The following is a 19230-nucleotide window of genomic DNA, read 5'->3' as shown; positions in this document are numbered from 1 at the left end:
GGCAAAACAAACGAAAATTTGTTTTGCAAACTCAGCTGAGATGTTGTTTGTGAGAAAAAGGGAGAGCGGGTGGGGGTAGGGATAGATATGTAAGCGCTGCTCTCCCTCTTGTGTGCATATTTTAATAGTGTGGCTGAAACATACTTGACACTCATCTGGGAGACCAAAGTAGGCCAAAGGTTTCATGAAGGAGGCAGCAGAAAGAGATCTGGTTTCTTCATTTCATGTTTTTTATGCTGACTACGAAGAGAAAAGGATGCTCGAGTTGGTTAGCAGGATCTAAAGGTCCAGATAAATCTTTCCCATGTGCTAAATATACTGCATTATGTATATGGAAAGTCACTTATAGCAAAGCTAAGACAGTTGTCAACAGGTGGGGTCAAGCATATGCCATAAAAACCTTTTGCTTCAGGCTTCACAACTCCCATGTTCTAAGTAGTCATCAACTACCATGAGGTGTGAATTGCCATGTTGTGTTTCAGAGGCCCTCTCCTTCACTGAAGTGGTGATATTCTTAATTGTGTGGCTTTGGGGGTTAACTGAACCCCTATTGGGGTGACTGAGTAAGTCAAATATGCACATAAGATGACAGGCGGCAAAGTGACCCCAGCAAAGGCTATATACATATCCATCAGTTGCTACTCTCCATGCCGATGGATGCTTGGCCCAGGATGAGCTCTGCCTGCTTTGTCTATGCCCATTTCCTTGGTGCCAGCAGGGGCAGTCCGTTCCAGCTACTGCAAGGTCTCTCCCTTTGAGTGTCACTAATTGTTCATCGCGGTTCGAATCTCCGCGGCGGGGTGCGCTCCCGTTGCTCGGTCCCAGTGCCTGCCAACCTAGCAGTTCGAAAGCACTCCCGGGTGCAAGTAGATAAATAGGGACCACTTAGTAGCGGGAAGGTAAACAGCGTTTCCGTGTGCTGGCCACGTGACCCGGAAGTGTCTCCGGACAGCGCTGGCCCTCGGCCTCTTTGAGTGAGATGGGCGCACAACCCTAGAGTCTGTCAAGACTGGCCCGTACGGGCAGGGGTACCTTTACCTTAATTGTTCATCATTTGTATTATTCTCATTTTGGCACAAAAGCTCTCTCTCTCTCTCTCTCTCTCAGTGTGTGTGTGTGTGTGTGTGTGTGTGTTGGGGAACACAACTCACAGATTGTGCACAGGGGCACACCTATCAGAAATCATAGGGAGGGAAATACTTTACATTGTGTGAAAAGTATAGAATTTGCAGCACCAAATGCAGCGGTGGCCACTAGTTTTAAATGCTTTAAAAGGACAATAGTCAAATTCATCACAGCACAGCAGCAGCACTGGTCATGATGCCCGCACAGACCTATCAGGTCCAAAGGCAACGTGCCACGGAGTATCACTGGCTGAAGAGGAATGGTGGCCGGACGGGGAGGTGATTGTCTTCCAACACGCTCTGGGTGCGGACTTCCCAAAAGCATGTCGTTGATCACTGTGAGAAACAGGATGAACATTTGTCTGCTCTAGAAGGAAGTCAACAGCTAGCATAAGCAAACCAGGCTGGGAATAGCCTGCCAAAGACAAGTGTGGACAGAGCACAGGTCTGCACAGAGATGCTAGCTCCACTCAGTGGCGTAGCGTGGGGGGTGCAGGGGGGGCCAGCCGCACTGGGCGCAACATCTGGGGGGGGGAGGCGCGCTTGCCCTCGCAGCTCTCTGCCCCTACCTGGCTCACTCACTCTCTCTCACTGCAGTGCTGGCTGTGCAAATCCGATCCGAGCCGCCGGGTCGCCGCCCACTGTGGAGGGGAGGGTGCCAGACGTGCGGTGCGGAGAGAGAGCGAGGGACTATCTGGGGGAGGGACAGTGCAGGGGGGGGCGCAAATTACTTGCCTTGCCCCGGGTGCTGACAACCCACGCAACGCCACTGGCTCCACTGACCTGGTCCACACAGAATGCTAAGCCATAGGCTTAGGTTACCTAAGTTCAACTTTCTTATTTGAACCCAACACTTATTCACCAAGGTTTGCTGTAGTACTTTTCCGTCCATAAGATTTCCCCATGTATAAGATTCCCGCTATTTTTGCGGACTCAAAGTTAAGAAAATGGGGGGATTGCCCAGGATTGTTGAGCTTTATTTAGGGGGGGTTGCCCAAAATCGCTCACCTGCACGTGTCCCAAAATCCGCCTTCCGTCTGTCCCATCCCAACAGAAGCTGCCAGTCGCCTGCCCAACTGCAGGAGCATCAGCCAATCAACACCACCCATTGACGCAGCCACCAATAACACGCACAACAGCTGTTGAGAGCTGCGGCAGCAACCAATCAAACGTCCACCCTGTGCACCACCCATGTATAAGACGACCCCCACTTTTTGGCACGATTTTTATAGAAAAAACGTAAGTCTTATACGTGGAAAAGTACGGTAATTCTTGGTCAAAGTTAACCTTAGCATTAAGCATTAAATGCAAAACCAGAACCTCTAGTCGCAGCTCACAAGATGCAGAGCCACAAGAGAAGCACAGCTCAAAACTCAAAATAAATGGGAGAGAAACTATGCTGTGACATGGTCTGAGTGACTGCCTGTGAGATGCTCTGGCTTTAACCACAGTACATAATAAGCTATGATCAACATTAATTATGGTTACTGCACAAGCCCAGGCCTTTATCACAGGGCTGGAGAAATCACTATTCAGAAAGATGCAGAGCTGTGAAACACTCAATTTCTCAGTGGATTTTTAATTTTTTTAAAGAATCCATTCACACAGCCTTCCTGAACCTTGGGTCCCCAAAAGATGTTGGGCCATAATTCCCTGCCACCACAAAACTACCGTATTAAAAGTCAGCAAGAGCCATGTGCTCTTTAAAGGGTGTGCAGCTCCTGCGGGCTTTTCTACGAGGTGGGGGGAAGGACAGCCCATCAGTGACTGGCTGTCCTTCTCCCTCCTTGGGGGAAAAGCCCCCAAGAGCCACACACATGCTCCATGCAGCTCGTGAAAGGGAGTGCGGCTCTTGGGGGCTTTTCTGGGAGGTGGGGGAAGGGACTGAGGGGCTGCCCCCTGTCCCTTCCCCCACCTCCCGCAAAAGCCCGCAAGAGCCGCATGCTCTTTAAAGGGTGTGCAGCTCTCGGGGGCTTTTCCCCAAGGAGGGAGAAGGGACTGACTGGCCGTGTCAGTCCCTTCTCCCTCCTCGGGGAAAAGCCCGCAAGAGCCACGTGGAGCATGTGTGCGGCTCTTAGGGGCTTTCCCCGCCTGCATTCGTTCCATAAGACGCACACACATTCCCCCTTACTTTTTAGGAGGGATAAAGTGTGTCTTATGGAGTGAAAAATACGGTATTGGCATCCCTTCAAAAGGCTACATAGGTTTACAAAGACCCCCATCTTCCAGAATCTGCATTTACACTTTCAAGGACAGCAACGATAATCTGCACCGTCAGCTTTTCTTAGCTCCCTGAGATTGATTTCGGCGCGAAGTATTGGAAGACACAAGAACTACCCACCCTGGAAGAATGGCAGATGAAGGTAATGGACTATATGGAATTGGCGGAAATGACCGGCAGAATCCGAGACCAGGGAGAAGAGTTGGTGGAAGAAGATTGGAAGAAATTTAAAGACTATTTACAGAAATATTGTAAAATTAATGAATGTTAGAATGATGTTGGATTGAAGCTAAGGGGTTTTTAGTAATAATATTATGAAGGAATATGAAAAAATGGATTGTTAACAGGTGAAAACTTAAAAGTTACACTATATTAAGACCAAGATAAGGATAAAGGTAAAGAGGGAAAGGATTTGCTGAATAAATAAATTGAACTGGAATACAAAGAGGGGAGGTGTGGGGAGGTCCGGGAAACAAGCGAATGTAAGATATGTCATGAAAGATTGAATTGTTTTTAATTGTTTTTTTTAATTTTGTATTTTTCTTTTTACTCTTTTTCTTTTTGTAGTGCTTTGGAAAAAATTAATAAAATATTTTTTTTAAAAAAAAAGAGATTGATTTCGGGATGGTCATCTTGGGAGGGTTTCGACAAATTTTGCTATTTATTGTCCTGCTGCAATAAGGAGACAAAGCAAATATGGTAGTTGCAGCCTCGTGTCACTTCCCTTCGCCGCTGCACAGAATGAGTGGCTATGCAACAGAGAGAGAGCACATTACATCATGATTCAGTGGTACTTCCCAAAAGATGAACATTTATCCAAAGGGAAAAACAATCTGAGTGCAGAAAGTGGATTAATTAACTGGAAGCAAAGTGCAATTTCAGATTGCTGGCAAGCAAGATGCATTCTCAGTCAAGGCAAAAATGAACAACTGGCTTTACTCAGGTCGCCTCTAGAGAAGAGCAAGGCTACAACGCGCAGAGGCTGGAGAAATTTATTTTCAAGCATATGGAAAACATTGTGGATTGTAACGAGGCTCTGGAGTTAAGGTAACATTACATTACATCGCAGAGATGCCTCCTAAAGGGAAACTTCATCTTTGGAAAACACAAAGAGCATAATTCAGCCACAGTAAGGACCTTTTAGCTCCCTTTGATTTCATTGAAGGGGGGTGGGGAGAAAAAGGGAGAGAGTTAAGTGCATAGTAAACACTCACTGGAAATCAATAGGGCTCATATATGTGCATTGACTTTACCATCTTCCAAATAAACAAAAAGCTTGTTGCCCTTTCTGGAGTTATTGAGGTCTTTGTTCTTGGGCTGATTCAGGGATAGAGCACCACCTCTGCACAGACTGCAATTTGCGTTTTAGGGGGGGCAAAGATATACACAGCTGATGTTTTTAAGCAGTACAGACCTGATGCAGATGTACGAAGGTATCTTTGCTGAATAATTCGCTATTAAATAGTATGCCATTCCAGCTCTCCTACAGCAAACCGTCCCCCCCCCCCCATCTTCCATTCTTCCCTCTCCATCACAGAATCTATAAATCACTTCTGGCAGGTAGCTGGGAAGCAGCTGCTAATGATAGTTTTGCTCTGGAGGAGAGGAAGTCACCTTTTAACCCTGCCTGCTGTTGTTTGCCTTATAACTATGACAAAAGAACAGAGGAAAACAACATGCCAACTGTCACGGAGGATCTGGTCACACGCTACAGGAAGCCCGTTTCAGGCCCTCAACATTATCAAGCCTTTCAGGCTGAGGACGTTCATCCTCTATAATCAAAAAGATTCGACTGCACGGGCCCCGGTCATCCCCCCTCCAACTATCTCCACTATTTTCTTCTCATGCAAAAAGAAAGTTCAGCCATACATTAGAGAGGCAGTCATGGTTTTCCACTGAAACAGAAATGTCAAAGAAGTCTGTTCTTTCAACTTTCACCTCCTTATTTTAAAAATCTGCAGATACTTTCCGCAGGTCCTCTCCTCTGCTTACATGACGGCAACCAGATTTTACACTGCTCAGTAAGAACAGACTTAAGACTGGGTCACACAAGGTTTTTTCCCTTACAGACCGGACTGAGACTCTGCCTCCCCAGTGCACACACCTGCTCTGTTGTGACAACTCTGCTTCAGCCGGCAAGAAGGTCTGAAACAGGGTATTGCAGAGGTGCAGTGGCGCTGCATGGGTTGTCAGCACCCGGGGCAAGGCAAGTAATTTGCGCCCCCCGCTGCACTGTCCCTCCCCCAGATAGCCCCTCGCTCTCTCTCCGCACCGCACCGCACGCCTGGCACCCTCCCCTCCACAGTGGGCGGGGACCTGGCGGCTCGGATCGGATTCGCACAGCCAGCACTGCAGTGAGAGAGAGTGAGTGAGCCAGGTAGGGGCAGAGAGCTACGAGTGCGAGCGCGCCTCCCCAGATGTTGCGCCCGGTGTGTCCGGCCCCCCTGCACCCCCCACGCTACGCCACTGCAGAGGTGGCTCTGCTGGATCCAAAGTTTGTTGGCTCACCTGACAGGCCCCTGGATTGGATCCCTAAACTGTGGCTGCCTGGAGGTGGCGTAGTTATTGCTAGCCCTCTAGGATGCAAAGAACTGAACAGCAAGTCCCTGTTTCAGTTACCAAGAAAAGCAAGAAACAAAAATAGGGGCGGCATTATTATTATTTTTGACATGTACAGTAGATTGATGTTAGGCAGATGCTAGCCTCCACTCTCAGCATCCCCGTTTCCAATCTAACCCATGCGTTTGAGACACATCTGGGGACTTAGAGGAGAGCTCTAAGAAATCTAGATTGAACTCTCTCAAGTGGGGAGAAAGCAGAGGAAGGAAGGCCCAAAAAGGAACCATAGAGGAGTTGTGCCAAAGTTTTGGCCTTGTATAATTTTAGAGCTGCGAGGATGAAGAAGCCCCCTTGTGCCCTGAAGAATTTAAGGATACAATTTGCGGTTTTCCCCGCTGAACTCCCGATGGAGTTTAGACATGCACAGTATTTTACAGAGTACAGTCATACCTCATGTTATGTTTGCTTCAGGTTGCGCATTTTCAGGTTGCGTCCTGCAGCGACCCGGAAGTACCGGAAAGGGTTACTTCCGGGTTTTGCCACTTACGCATGCGCAGACGTGCAAAATGACGTCACGCGCATGTGCAGAAGTGGCGAATCGCGACCCTCGCGTGCGCAGATCCGGGTTGCGTTCTTTTCAGGTTGCGTACGGGCCTCCGGAATGTACCACTGTACAAGGCCCTTACAATCTAAAAATTGCCCCTGGGAAAACTGAGGTAGAGGGAAGTACAGAAATGTTTTGCTGTTGAAGTTTCAGGCTTAGGGAGCGATCCATAGTCTTTTATGCCCTTGCCACTTCCAGGCTAGGTTTATTGTAATAAACTGTATGTATGGGTTTGTCCTTGAAGACAGTCCCCAAGCTTCAGTTGGTTCAGAAGGCTGCAGCCAGACATCGCATTGTGCCAATTTTGTTCCGGCTTCATTGGCTACCAATTTGTCCTGGGCTCATTTCAAGGCGCTGGCTTTGGCCTTGGGACGAAATGGCCCTGGGACCAGTGTCTCTCAAGAATCACCTCTTCCAGTATAAACTTGTTCAAGACCTGTGCTCTGTTTCTGAGGCCCTCCTTGTTGCCTATTCACCAACAAAATGCATGGCTTGTCAGGTCAAGAGAGGGGGACATTCCAGCTCTGGGGGTCCCAGGGATCATTTATCCTGTCCCACTTCTGCCCATTCTTAAAAAACCTTTGGATCAGGATTATTGCTTCTATCAGAACTTGTGCAGGTCTATACTAACGACGCTGTGTGTTTATAGTTAGTATTGTATTTTTGATGGACTACATGGAAATGGCGGAAATGACTGGCAGAATCCGAGACCAGGGAGAAGAGTTGATGGAAGAAGATTGGAAAAAATTTAAAGTATATTTAAAGAAATATTGCAAAATTATTGAATGTTAGAAGAATACTGGAATGAAGTTATATGGTTTTAGCAGAAATGTGATAAAGAATTAAGCAAAAACTGATTGCTAAAGGGCTAAAGTGGAAAATTTAAAGTTAGATTATGTTAAGACAAATTATAGAACAAAAAATTGAGAAAGAGGGAAGGGATTTGCTGAATTAGCTAATTTGAACCAGAATACAAAAAAGGGAGGTGTGAGGAAGTCGAGGAAACAAGTAAATGAAAGATAATGATATGGAATTTGAATGTGTTTTTCTTCTTTTTTTCTCTTTATTATGCTGTTTTGATGTATTGTTCGTTTTTTCTTCTTTTCTTCTTTTTTTGATGTATTGTTTGTTAAATTTTTCATTGTTTCTGTTTTCTTTTACACTTTTTTTCTGTAACTAAAAAACTTTTAATAAATATCTTAAAAAATATATATAGTATTGTATTTTAACTTGCTCATTGATTTATTATTATTATTTTTTTGGTACCGTATTCTTGAGTATGATTTTTCACAGAAGGGTGGGAAAAGAGGTGCTGAAATAATAGAACAAAGAAATACATGTTCACCGTGTCTTTGGACTCTGAGAATATCTTTCATTGTACTGATAGCAACCAGTCAGATACACGACAGCCTTTAGTGGAGAGCAACAAAGCCATTCAGAGGGCATAAAGAGCAATTCCCATTGAGAGATACTTACTGTGAAGACATCATCATCTCCAACTTCAGTCTCATTGTGGATTGTTGAGGATGAAGTTGTAGATCCTGGAAAGACATTTTAAAACGTACACTGTTTCTGTATGTAATTATCACAATCCACAACAAGCCTACTGACCCTGGTGCAAAGCTGTGCACATACACAACTAGGGAATTTGCTTCATTTTGGGCACAGAAGTGTCTTATAACTTATATATAAAAACTTGCCCATGTTTCAAAAGCCAACTGGTGATGAGGGATGGTGGAAGGTATGCTCCAGAAATAAAGGAAAAAAACCTATACAAAGAGCCCAGCTGCATGCTTAGAACGGACGTATATGTTCTCCTGGAATGTGGCCAATGTTTTTTTCCCTCCTTGTTTTTACAGAAGCAATTAATTTTATCTGAATATTCTTGGCAAGATCCAAAACACATACTTGAAAATGGTAAAGGAAATTGTGTCAAAATAAGGGGTAGTTATTCTATGTGGGTAAGAGAAGTAACTAAGAAAAAACTGCTTCAACAAATTTAAGGTTAGTTTTTTTAAATTGCTTAATCTGGTAGCATAAAATCCCAAACAATTCATTCAAGACAAACAACGATTAAGGCTGAAGTCACAGAAAGCTGCTTAAGAAGTCATGTGCTAGAATCATTTGAAACTTCATTCAATGTGAGACTTTGTGAGTCAATTAATATTGTATTTATTTGTGGATTAGCTTCAGATATATAAATTCCTAGACCTTACAGAGATTGAAAGCTGAATAACTTGAATGACATCCTCCCTAAGAAATTGAAAGCTGATACAAAAGACTTTGATTTAAGGAGTAGCTAATTTCAGTGAAAATTTTGTGAAATTCAGCCTTCAAGTTATAACAACAACAACAACAAAGCGACTTAGAAACAAAAAACATAGTCCCTGGGTGCTGGTTTTGTACCTTCCATGAGATCTTCAATGGCTTTTCTCACACCTCTATCAAACGCTCGGGCATCAGCAGGGCTTAGAAAAGTGAGCCCAAACTTTCTGTTGTCGACTTTCCAGTGATGAAATGTAGGGTTTGCTTTAGTGTAGACCAAGTCCTTCTTCACATAGCATTCCAATACCACCTGGGGTTCAAAATGCAAAGAGGTAAAAGGATGTTAACAAGTGAAGGTTGTGGGTTTGTTAGTTTGGTTCATTTACTGCCTCTCGCATCGTCAAAACATGTCTAGTCTCTATGCTTTGGTGAGAGATGCTCTCTTCACAGAATAGGTCGGCAAAAATAGCTTTGGAAGTGAAACCAAAATGTTTCAAACAGTTCCCACTGGAATGACAAAGGAACACCATTACATTATACAGTCACACCTCGGGTTGAAGTAGCTTCAGGTTAAGCATTTTCAGGTTGCGCTCTGCGGCAACCCAGAAGTAACGGAGTGCGCTACTTCCGGGTTTTGCCGCTAGCGCATGCGCTCAAGTGACGTCCCACGCATGCGCGGAAGCAGCGAATCGCAACCCGCAGATGCTGGTCACATTTGCTTCAGGATGCGAACAGGGCTCTGGAATGGATCCCATTCGCATCCAGAGGTACAGAGCCATAGCTGGAGTAGGGAGTGGGGGGCTAGCCAGGTGTTTTGTCCCAGGTGAAGCCTCCAGAGGGGCACCATTGAGGCTCCCAGTGTGTAAAAGGTAAAGGTAAGGGCCACTGACCATTAGGTCCAGTCGCAGACGACTCTGGGGTTGCTCATCTCGCTTTATTGGCTGAGGGAGCCGGCGTACAGCTTCCGGGTCATGTGGCCAGCATGACTAAGCCGCTTCTGGTGAACCAGAGCAGCGCATGGAAATGCCGTTTACCCTCCCGCCAGAGCGGTACCTATTTATCTACTTGCACTTTGATGTGCTTTCGAACTGCTAGGTTGGCAGGAGCAGGGACCGAGCAATGGGAGCTCACCCCGTCGCGGGGATTCGAACTGCCGACCTTCCGATCGGCAAGCCCTAGGCTCAGTGCTTTAGACCACAGCGCCACCCGTGTTGTGTATGAAAATGTGCACGGGGAGGGTACCAACCTGGGCCTTGGACCTGGGTTAAATTAAGCCTAGTTTTGCCCCTGACATTATACACTACCATTGCAAACCATTGATGTAGTACAGTATTTTAATATTTTTTTTTGGAAGCCGCCCAGAGTGGCTGGGGAAGCCCAGCCAGATGGGCGGGGTATAAATAATAAATTATTATTATTATTATTATTATTATTATTATTATTATTATTATTGCAAACAGATTCCAAAACTTAACCAGAGCTACCCAACTCCCTCTGCAAAATGTGCACCTTTGTCTTGCTTAGCATAAAAACCAAGAAGTTACTCTAGTAGACAAATGTAACAATAAAGTACAGTTCTAGTACCGTTAATAAGGATATGCAAATTTTGTGCATAATAAAATCAAATATATGCAGATAACACGCGCACACTCTAACTGCCCCACGGCAAACTAACTTGTCACACCTGGCCACTTATTCTGCCTTCTTCTGTAGTGAGCGGCTTGCCTCATTTCTTTGATTCAACTGCAAATATTGATAGAGAAAATGTGGTGCAGTGGATACTGAATTGCAAGTCGGATGGGGAGACTTTGGTTCAAATCTCCACTTGGCACAGAGTTGCTATGAGGATTAAATGGCAGCGACCCCACGTACAGGGGCTCCAAGCTTCTTAGAGATTACAAAAAATTGTGTTCTGCAAGCGTGTTGGTACTATGGGTGCACCCTGTTAAGTTTCTGCTCATGGGACATTTTATAGTTTTAAATTTGATGTGCCTATGCAGGGATAGCTGCTGTTGTGTCCTCAGTAGCCAGCCTTTTATCAAACAGTGGCCCAGGGTAGGTGTATTTATCATACAGTGGTGCCACGCAAGACGGAATTAATTCGTTCTGCGAGTTTTTTTGTCTTGTGAATTTTTTCGTCTTGCGAAGCACCACCGTGTATTGACAGTTTCCCATAGGAATGCATTGGCGGTTTTTAAAAAAAGGCGCAAGACGTTTTTGTCTTGCGAAGCAAGCCCATAGGGAAATCCGTCTTGCAAAGCAACTCAGAAAACGAAAGACTCTTTCGTCTTGCGAGTTTTTCGTCTTCTGAGGCATTCGTCTTGCGAGTTACCACTGTATTTCACAGCCCAAACCCCTTCTATGAAGTCAGGATGCATAATAAAGATAGCAGCAAGACGTCTGTGATTATAGGGCACATTCTTAGATGTGGCCAGATAATGATATATACATACGAATAGTGAACCAGTTCTCCAGAAGTAGCCAGAACACCACCATCTATGCACAAGAGGGGAGGGAGGTTTTTATCACCCCAAATTTCTGCAGAATGACCAAAAAACCCTAGACAGAGAAGGACAAAATAAGGACTGAGCATGCTCCCTGGGCATGGAGCACTGAGTGTCTGGGTGAGGAAAGAGGATGGAATGGAGTGTCATGGAAAAGAGCATGGCTGGCCAAAATTCAGAACAAGGGCATGCCGTGTACTGCAACATTTTGATGCAGATCCAACTTTTATCACATAAAGCCAAAATGTGTTTAAGTGACGTTGGGCCAACAACTTCTGAAAACAAGAATTTGGTAAGAATCTACTTCACAGGTCATCCACTGGCCATCCCTGGTTGGGCTAAATCTGTAGGTGGAACCTACGTCTGGTAGCTAGCTGATTCGTTCTTGCAGCTTCATGATTTAAATGTGAATTCCCCCCCCCCCCCTTTTCCCGTTTTATTTTGTGCAAAGAAGCAGGAACTCTTGGTTCTATAAACAGCTATGGTAAGGAGCAAAGTGTCAATGCGCAAGATAAATTACCCTTGCATTTTTGCTCTGCCAGCCTATACCTCAAGCAGAAGGTGGCATAAATAATTCATTGCCATTTTAAAAGCTTGAATTACTCAGTGCAACGTGACGGGCTTTTTCTATTCTTTATACTACAATCTGCGATGCTACAGGATTTTGGCAGGGTGGAGGAAAATTGTCAGCTTCACTTCTTTGAATAAGAAGGTGTTAACTACATAAAAATGGAGGTTTTAAAACATTAATGTGCAGCTGCTATTTTGGGGGAGAAAATAGATTGTGTTCCTTTGAAGTGGGAGGAGGGTTTTTGCCTGATGGGTCATGTATGGTCTTGTGAAATGCTAAGAAAGCTGCGGAGGAGGGGGAAGGAAGGGGAAGCAAATACTGAATTAGATTAAATTACCAGTTTGTCTTTCTGCCTTTCTCCGTGGATCAGAAATCCACTTCTTCCACTGCCCTCTGGGCACATGACCTTGCAGACACCAACTCTACTGAGACCGCCACCTTCTTGCGGCAACCATCCTCCACTGGAGTCATCTCGGGTCATAACCACAGCTTTGACTCTCACAATATAGCTGTCACTGAAACAGACAACAAGAACAAGAGACCGTTAGATCAGGCAGCGCAGTTCACAAATATTAGCATCCACTTATCGGAATCCATGGGGGTGAAATCAGCCAGCTTCTGCAGATGAAGCCGCTAACAGTGCTCTCTGATATAATAGAGAGATACCACGACCCTCTCATGCGCCAATAAGCCAAAGTGGTTGATTCATACACATGAAGGGAAGTTCTTACTCTCTGAAGGAGAAATGAAAATCTCAAATATTTCGGTTTTGAATAATCAAGAGTTTGTCTTCAGAAATTGGCGTGTGCAGTGAAAGTGTTCCATCTTCATGTTTCATTCTGAAACATTATTTTTCATCTTACACTTACATTTTGGAGGTAATAATGTATTGTCCACAAAAGCTCGTGCCACAAAAATAAGCCTGTGTTTCAACAGTCTTGTGGCAGCTTAGGCAGATGTGAACTTTTTGGGTTAAGAATCAACTGGTGGCAATTGGAAATATGTAATTAATCTGAGGGGATTATGAAGGAACAATTTGACTAGAGGCTGAGCTGGAGCAACAAGAGCCTTGTGCCATAAGTTCTAGGGTTACCATAAATTCTAACTGCATCCATCCAGTAGTCTGCCTCCCTTACCCCCTGACTGGATTACTGCGCCCAGTGGGGTCACCACACAGCGGTCGTAAAAGACAATTGAACTTTGGAACATGGAATATATGGACTTTGTTGGATAACACAAATAATGAGCATCCTGAATGCAGAACTGCCATCATTGCAAGAGAGTTGCAACACATTAACATCGATATTGCAGCACTTCAAGAAACTCGAAGAGCAGGAGAGGGACAACTGAAGGAAGAAAAAGGAGGCTACACATTCTTCTAGATTCTAGAAAGAGAACGTTGAATACATGGAGTAGGCTGTGCTATCAAAAACAATCTTGTGAAGCTCTTGTCAGAAGTCCCTACGGGCATTAATGAGAGACTTTCAACCCTTCAAATAAAACTCGCCAAAAACCAGAAGGTCACTATTTTAAGAGCTTATGCACCAACACTGGATGCCAATGGAGACATGAAATAATTTTTTTACTCTCAGCTGGATACCATCCTATCAGCGGTTCCAAAGGAGGAGAAAATTATCCTCCTGGGTGATTTTAATGCAAGAATTGGGCGAGATTTCGAAAAGAAGGAATTGGTAACAGCAACCATAATGAAATCTTACTTTTGACTATATGTGCAGCGAACAACCTTGTTATTGCTAAAATACTCTTTCAACAAAAGAATAAATTTAGAACATCACGGAGGCATCCTCAGTTGAACCACTGGGACCCCTTAGACTATGCTATTGTCCATGCTAAAGACCGCCGTGATGTGCTACCTACCAGAGCTATGACAAGTGCCAGCAACTGCTGGACAGATCACTGATTAATATGTTCCATGATGGCTATCAAGATTTTACCTCAATGCAGGCTTCAGAAGGAAACCAAGGCACAAAATGAACCCTCAATCCCTTCAAGATCCTATTAAGAGGGACTGCTTCCAAATGACTCTTAAGGACCATCTGCTTTCAGAATTCCCTGAAAACATTGAGGAACACTGGACCAAGCTAAAAACATCCATTATTGCAACCTGTGAACAAACTATTGGATACCAAACCAAGAAACACCAGGACTGGTTTGATGAGAATGACAGTGAGATTGAATGCATTATTGACAAGAAAAGGAAGGCCTTTCAGATCTGGCAAAGAGAAAGAAACTGCACACCACTATGAAGAAAACCTAAGCCAACGCTAAGGCTGAGGTTCAAAGAAGAACCAGAGAACTAAAAAAACACCTGGTAGATAAAAAAAAGCTCAAGAGATCCAGCACTTAGCAAACACTTGTGATGCACAGAGTTTCTTTAAAGCCACAAAGACCATCTATGGGCCAATAAAACATGGCATATGCCCCCTACGCTCAACCAATGGTACCACACTTCTAAAAGAAAAAGAAACTATTGCACTGCGCTGGAATTCAAATTCAAATTTTATTAAACGGTCACAGACCAGATTAACTCGTACAGCTAGTCAGCGAAACATAACACCAGAGAAAACAAAGGAGAATTTCAATACAGATTAGGCCATAACAGTAATTTAAAATTAGGCAGCATGAGTAGAATTAAGTGTTTGCCTGCACTTTGACATTGGAAAGCTCTTGTTTCCTGCGCCAAATAGCGGCTACGCAGAATTTGGCAACATTGATCGTAATTTCAGGAACCTTATCTTCTACTAAGGCTCTCATACGTTGGAGTTCTGATTCATTTTTAAGCTTTTGTAGAACTTGGGCAATAAAGGTCAGGCGTAGATCCTCGTAGTAACTACAGTGCAGCAATACATGCAGACTTGTTTCCACTTCCGATGAGCCACATGGGCAAACACGTGACTCATATGGTTTGCCCTCGTATCTGCCTAGCAGCAAGGCAGAGGGCAGAACGTTAAATCTGGCCAAGGTAAAGGAGTGTCTGTACTTAGGTATTTGTAAATCAGCCAAATAATTTGCGGGTGAGAACCCTCTCCCAAAGTCTCTAATTGTGGCATGTTTATCCATTCTGCCCATATGACATTGCAGCTCTATGTCCCTAATGCGTTGGAGCACTTGACTTCTGGCTCTCTCATATCCTGCCGCTATCAAGATCTGCGGGGAGAATCCCAAGCTTCTTATCTTTTCAAACAGGGAAGCTTTCCAGGTAGAATGAAAGGTGTCTAAGAGTGTTAAAGGAGCCAAACCGACCGGGGAAAAGATAAGTTTTAACCAGTAGTGTATCTTTAGAATCCACAACTGCGCGTTAATGGGTGGTTGTCCAACTTCTAAGCGGACAGCTATATTAGGTACACAGCGCTGGAAAGAACACTACTAACATCTCCTTAACTGCAACTCCCCGGTAGCTGCTGAGGTCCTCTCACAAATTCCACAAAAACAAATTAGTGATGAGCTTGCAATACCTCCAAATTTGGGAGAATTGTGTACAGCTATTAACCAAATGAAAATCTACAAAGCCAGCGGACCTGTTGGGATACCTGCCGAAGTCTTCAAAGCGGACGGAACTGAACTTACACAACAAATTCACAAGCTCATGGAAAAAAATCTGGAAGAGAGAGGCGATCCCAGCAGACTTTAGGGGTGCCAAAATTATCAATCTCTTTTTTAAAAGGTGATAGAACAGATTGTGGAAATTATCGAGGCATCTCTTTATTAGATGCGGCCAGCAAAACTCTTGCAAGGATTTTAGCAAACCGTCTTCTAACAATATCCAAGGCTACCCTGGATCCCAAAATAGTTTCCGACCTTCTAGGGGGACAGTGGACATGATGTTCACCACTTGCCAGCTTCAAGAAAAATGCAGAGAGCAAAACCAACCCCTGTATATGGCATTTATTGACCTGACTAAGGCCTTCAACACTGTAAATCGTAGTGTCCTGTGGACCTTCCTCCTGAAAATTGCCTGCCCAGAGAATTTTGTGAACATCCTTTGACTCCTCCATGACAATATAACAGTAACCATTCACAGTGGGTTCAGGTGTTAAACAGGGTTGTGTTATTGCGCCAGCTCTATTGTTTTCATTGCCATGATCCTACACTCTGTCAAAGGGAAACTCCCCACTGGAGTAGAAATCATATATCGAACAGATGGAAAGCTCTTTAATCTGAGTAGGCTGAAAGCAAAGAGTAAGTCTACCATAACTGCTGTCATAGAGCTTCAGTATACTGATGACAACGTAGTTGTGCTCACTCCAAACCATCCTAAATATTTTTGCAGAAGCTTACGAAAAGCTTGGCCTATTGCTCAATATCCAAAAAACGAAAGTGCTGCACCAACAAGCACAAAACAACCCCTCTGCAGTGCCACAAATCCAACTCAATGGTATAATGTTGGGAAATGTCAGTCACTTCTCCTACCTGGACAGTTATCTCTCCACAAGGGCTGGCATTGATGCCGAAATCCCGCACCGTCTAAGCTCTGTGAGTGCAGCTTTCTCCTAACTGAACTGCAATTTGTTTGAGGGCTGGGACATTCGCAAAGAAACCGAAATGCTTGTTTACAAAGCTATTGTACTACCAACCTTACTGTATGCTTGTGAAACACGGACCACTTATAAATGCCATCTCCAACTCCTTGAAAGATTCCATCAATGGTGACTGAAAATTTTTGCACATCACTTGGGAAGACAGGCAAACTAATACCACTGTACTAGAAGAAGCAAAGATCACCAGTGTCAAAGCCATAATTCTTCAACATCAACTTCGTTGGACGGGTCATGTTGTTCAGATAGCTGATGATCGTCTTCCAAAGCAACTACCCTATTCCGAACTTAAAACTGGAAAGCGTAATGCTGGTGGTCACCTAAAGAGGTTTAAAGACTCTCTCAAGGCAAATCTTTAAAAATGTGTTCTTCAAATACAGTTGCAACTGTGTTTGGCTAATCATCAAGCACAGCCTTCCTCAGATAAATATCCATCCTGTCCCCTACTTGTGTGTGTAAGAAAAGAATACGGACATGAATAGTAATGGTAACTCCTTAATTCATGAGGTGAGAAGAAAATGGTAGGTAGGCAGGTGGAGAACAGCTCAGAAACTGCTCCAGCTCGATTTCCCCTCATCCCAAGCTACAGTGGTGCCCCGCAAGACGAATGCCTCGCAAGACGGAAAACCCGCAAGACGAAAGGGTTTTCCGTCTGCAGAGGCGCTTCGCAAGACGAATTTCCCTATGGGCTTGCTTCGCAAGACGAAAAATGACGAAAAAAATTGAACTTTTTTTTCGCTCCAAAACCCCTTATTTTGAATCGCTAAGCTGCTAAAAGCATTTTAGCAGCAAAACCGCTAATCTCCCAAGTGTTAAAAAGCCGTTTTTAGCCCTTAAAGTGCCAATAGCGCTAATAGCGCTAATCCGCTAATGGGCTTGCTTCGCAAGACGAAAAAACTGCAAGACGAAAAGACCTGCGGAACGGATTCTTTTCGTTTTGCGAGGCACCACTGTATTTGGTTATCAGTTACCCAGAAGGAGGCCAGAAGAAGGGCAGATGAAGGCAAGACTACCTCAGAACCCATACCAGGTTTGCTCTACCATCAACTCCCCTGCTGGAAGGAGCCTGATGACATTTATTATTATTATTATTATTATTATTATTATTACTAAAGCCATGCCTTTTTCCGTGACTGGGACTCAAGCCAGCTTACAGGTAAAAATAAGAACAGCTAAAACGTAGGAAAATAACCATTAAAAACAATTAAACATTGATTGAAATTATAATCAGATAGATGATAGACAGACAGATTAGATAGATAGATAGATAGATAGATGATAGATAGACAGATAGACAGATAAACAGTTATACAGCTTATCAATTAAAACCATATAATCACAACAAAAACAGCGTGGAACCAACCCTTTCACTAAATGCAGTCAGTTCCACAAAGCCTATTGGAACAAGGTCTTCACCTGCTGGCGGAAGGAAAACAATGAGGGAGCCAGTCTAGCTTCTCCAGGGAGGGAGCAGCCACCAAGAAGGCCCTTTCCCACATTCGAACTAAATTTGCCCGCGAGGGTGGCGGGTCTGAGAGAAGGGCCTCCCTCAAAGATCTCAAAACCGAGGCAGGTTTGTATGAGGGAGTATGGTCTTTTAGATACTGCTGCCATTGTTTATAATACTGTACTTCTTTTTTATATATATAAAAAAGATAATATAAGCTGCCTTGGAAGGATTTGTATCTGGAAAGCTGTGGTGTAAATTAGTGTAATAAGTAAATTAAAAATTTAAACCTGAACATATCCTGTATTTCAAACGTTCAAATGCAACATTTTTCTCTCTCTCTGCCTCTCTTCCCTGAATTCAAACATCAATTTTACCAAACACACTATTTTCCACATTCTTTAAAAAGATGGATTTCAACTTAAATATCACATGATTGCCACTTTGAGGACAATTCTGCCTCAACAGCACTAAACAGATTAGTCATTAGCTTTGATCCTGTTCACTTACTGTTTCCTTTATATATTCAAGAATAAACGGATTCAACAAGGGAACCCAAATCTGTCATGTCCTGAATTAATAACCCCTTTCCCAACTTCCAAATTGTTTCCAAAATATATAGTCGACAACCCTACTAAGCTTGAACACTCAAAGCTTGCCTGTGAACCCTTTTCTAACTGTGTACAAGACTGAAGCTCCCATCCCACCCCCAAAATACAAAATATACTGAAAACTAAATTTGATGCCGAGCTACTTCACGCAACACTGACACAACAATATTTCCTGGTTAGACAGTGTTGTGGGACATCTCTGGGAGAAGAAAAGTCAAAGGAACAAACCCTCTGACAGACTGAGATGATGAGACCAAGAGTGGCTCCAACGTTCAAGAAGGTGGTTGGCTCCTACACGTGCTGCAGAGGGAAGTGAGGAGCCGATGGGGATCATCAACCTGAGAAGGTAGCCTATCTAGAAGAAGGAAAACTCTGATCCTAAACCTTTGCTGCCTTGAGGGACATCTTTGGGAGGAGAAAAAACCAAGGAGTGAACCGTACAGAAATCCACAGTGGCGTCCCTAAGATGGTTGGATAGCACCTTGTACACCTCCTTCCACCAAGCTGGTGCCAAATGTATTACTCTGCTTTCATTTGGGCACCCCAGGACCTCCATACACACTGCCCAGGTCTGCGCACCAGAGAGGTCACTTTGTTGCTGCTAACGCAGCAGAAACAACACAGGAGACAATAGTTAGAAGAAGAGTTTGGATTTGATATTCCGCTTTATCACTACCCTAGGGAGTCTCAAAGAGGCTAACATTCTCCTTTCCCTTCCTCCCCCACAACAAGCACTCTGTGAGGTGAGTGGGGCTGAGAGACTTCAAA

At 44.1% G+C, this 19230-nt stretch overlaps 1 protein-coding gene across 3 annotated transcripts in view; it reads right to left on the bottom strand.

The window, feature by feature from the left end:
- Window positions 1–19230, bottom strand: part of SPRED2 (sprouty related EVH1 domain containing 2) — a 94800-nt gene that overhangs the window by 14861 nt on the left and 60709 nt on the right. For all 3 annotated transcript variants that reach the window (XM_083435420.1, XM_083435418.1, XM_083435419.1), the window contains 3 exons: window positions 12186–12363; window positions 8915–9083; window positions 7985–8049 (listed from right to left, as the gene is read on the bottom strand). In XM_083435420.1, the coding sequence (XP_083291546.1) occupies window positions 7985–8049; window positions 8915–9083; window positions 12186–12363 (412 nt within the window). The remainder of the gene's footprint in view (window positions 1–7984; window positions 8050–8914; window positions 9084–12185; window positions 12364–19230) is intronic.

Source organism: Podarcis tiliguerta, assembly GCF_965153285.1.
Source record: "Podarcis tiliguerta genome assembly, chromosome: 3".
Lineage (NCBI taxonomy): Eukaryota > Metazoa > Chordata > Lepidosauria > Squamata > Lacertidae > Podarcis > Podarcis tiliguerta.
This window is presented reverse-complemented; position numbering and strand designations above follow the sequence as displayed.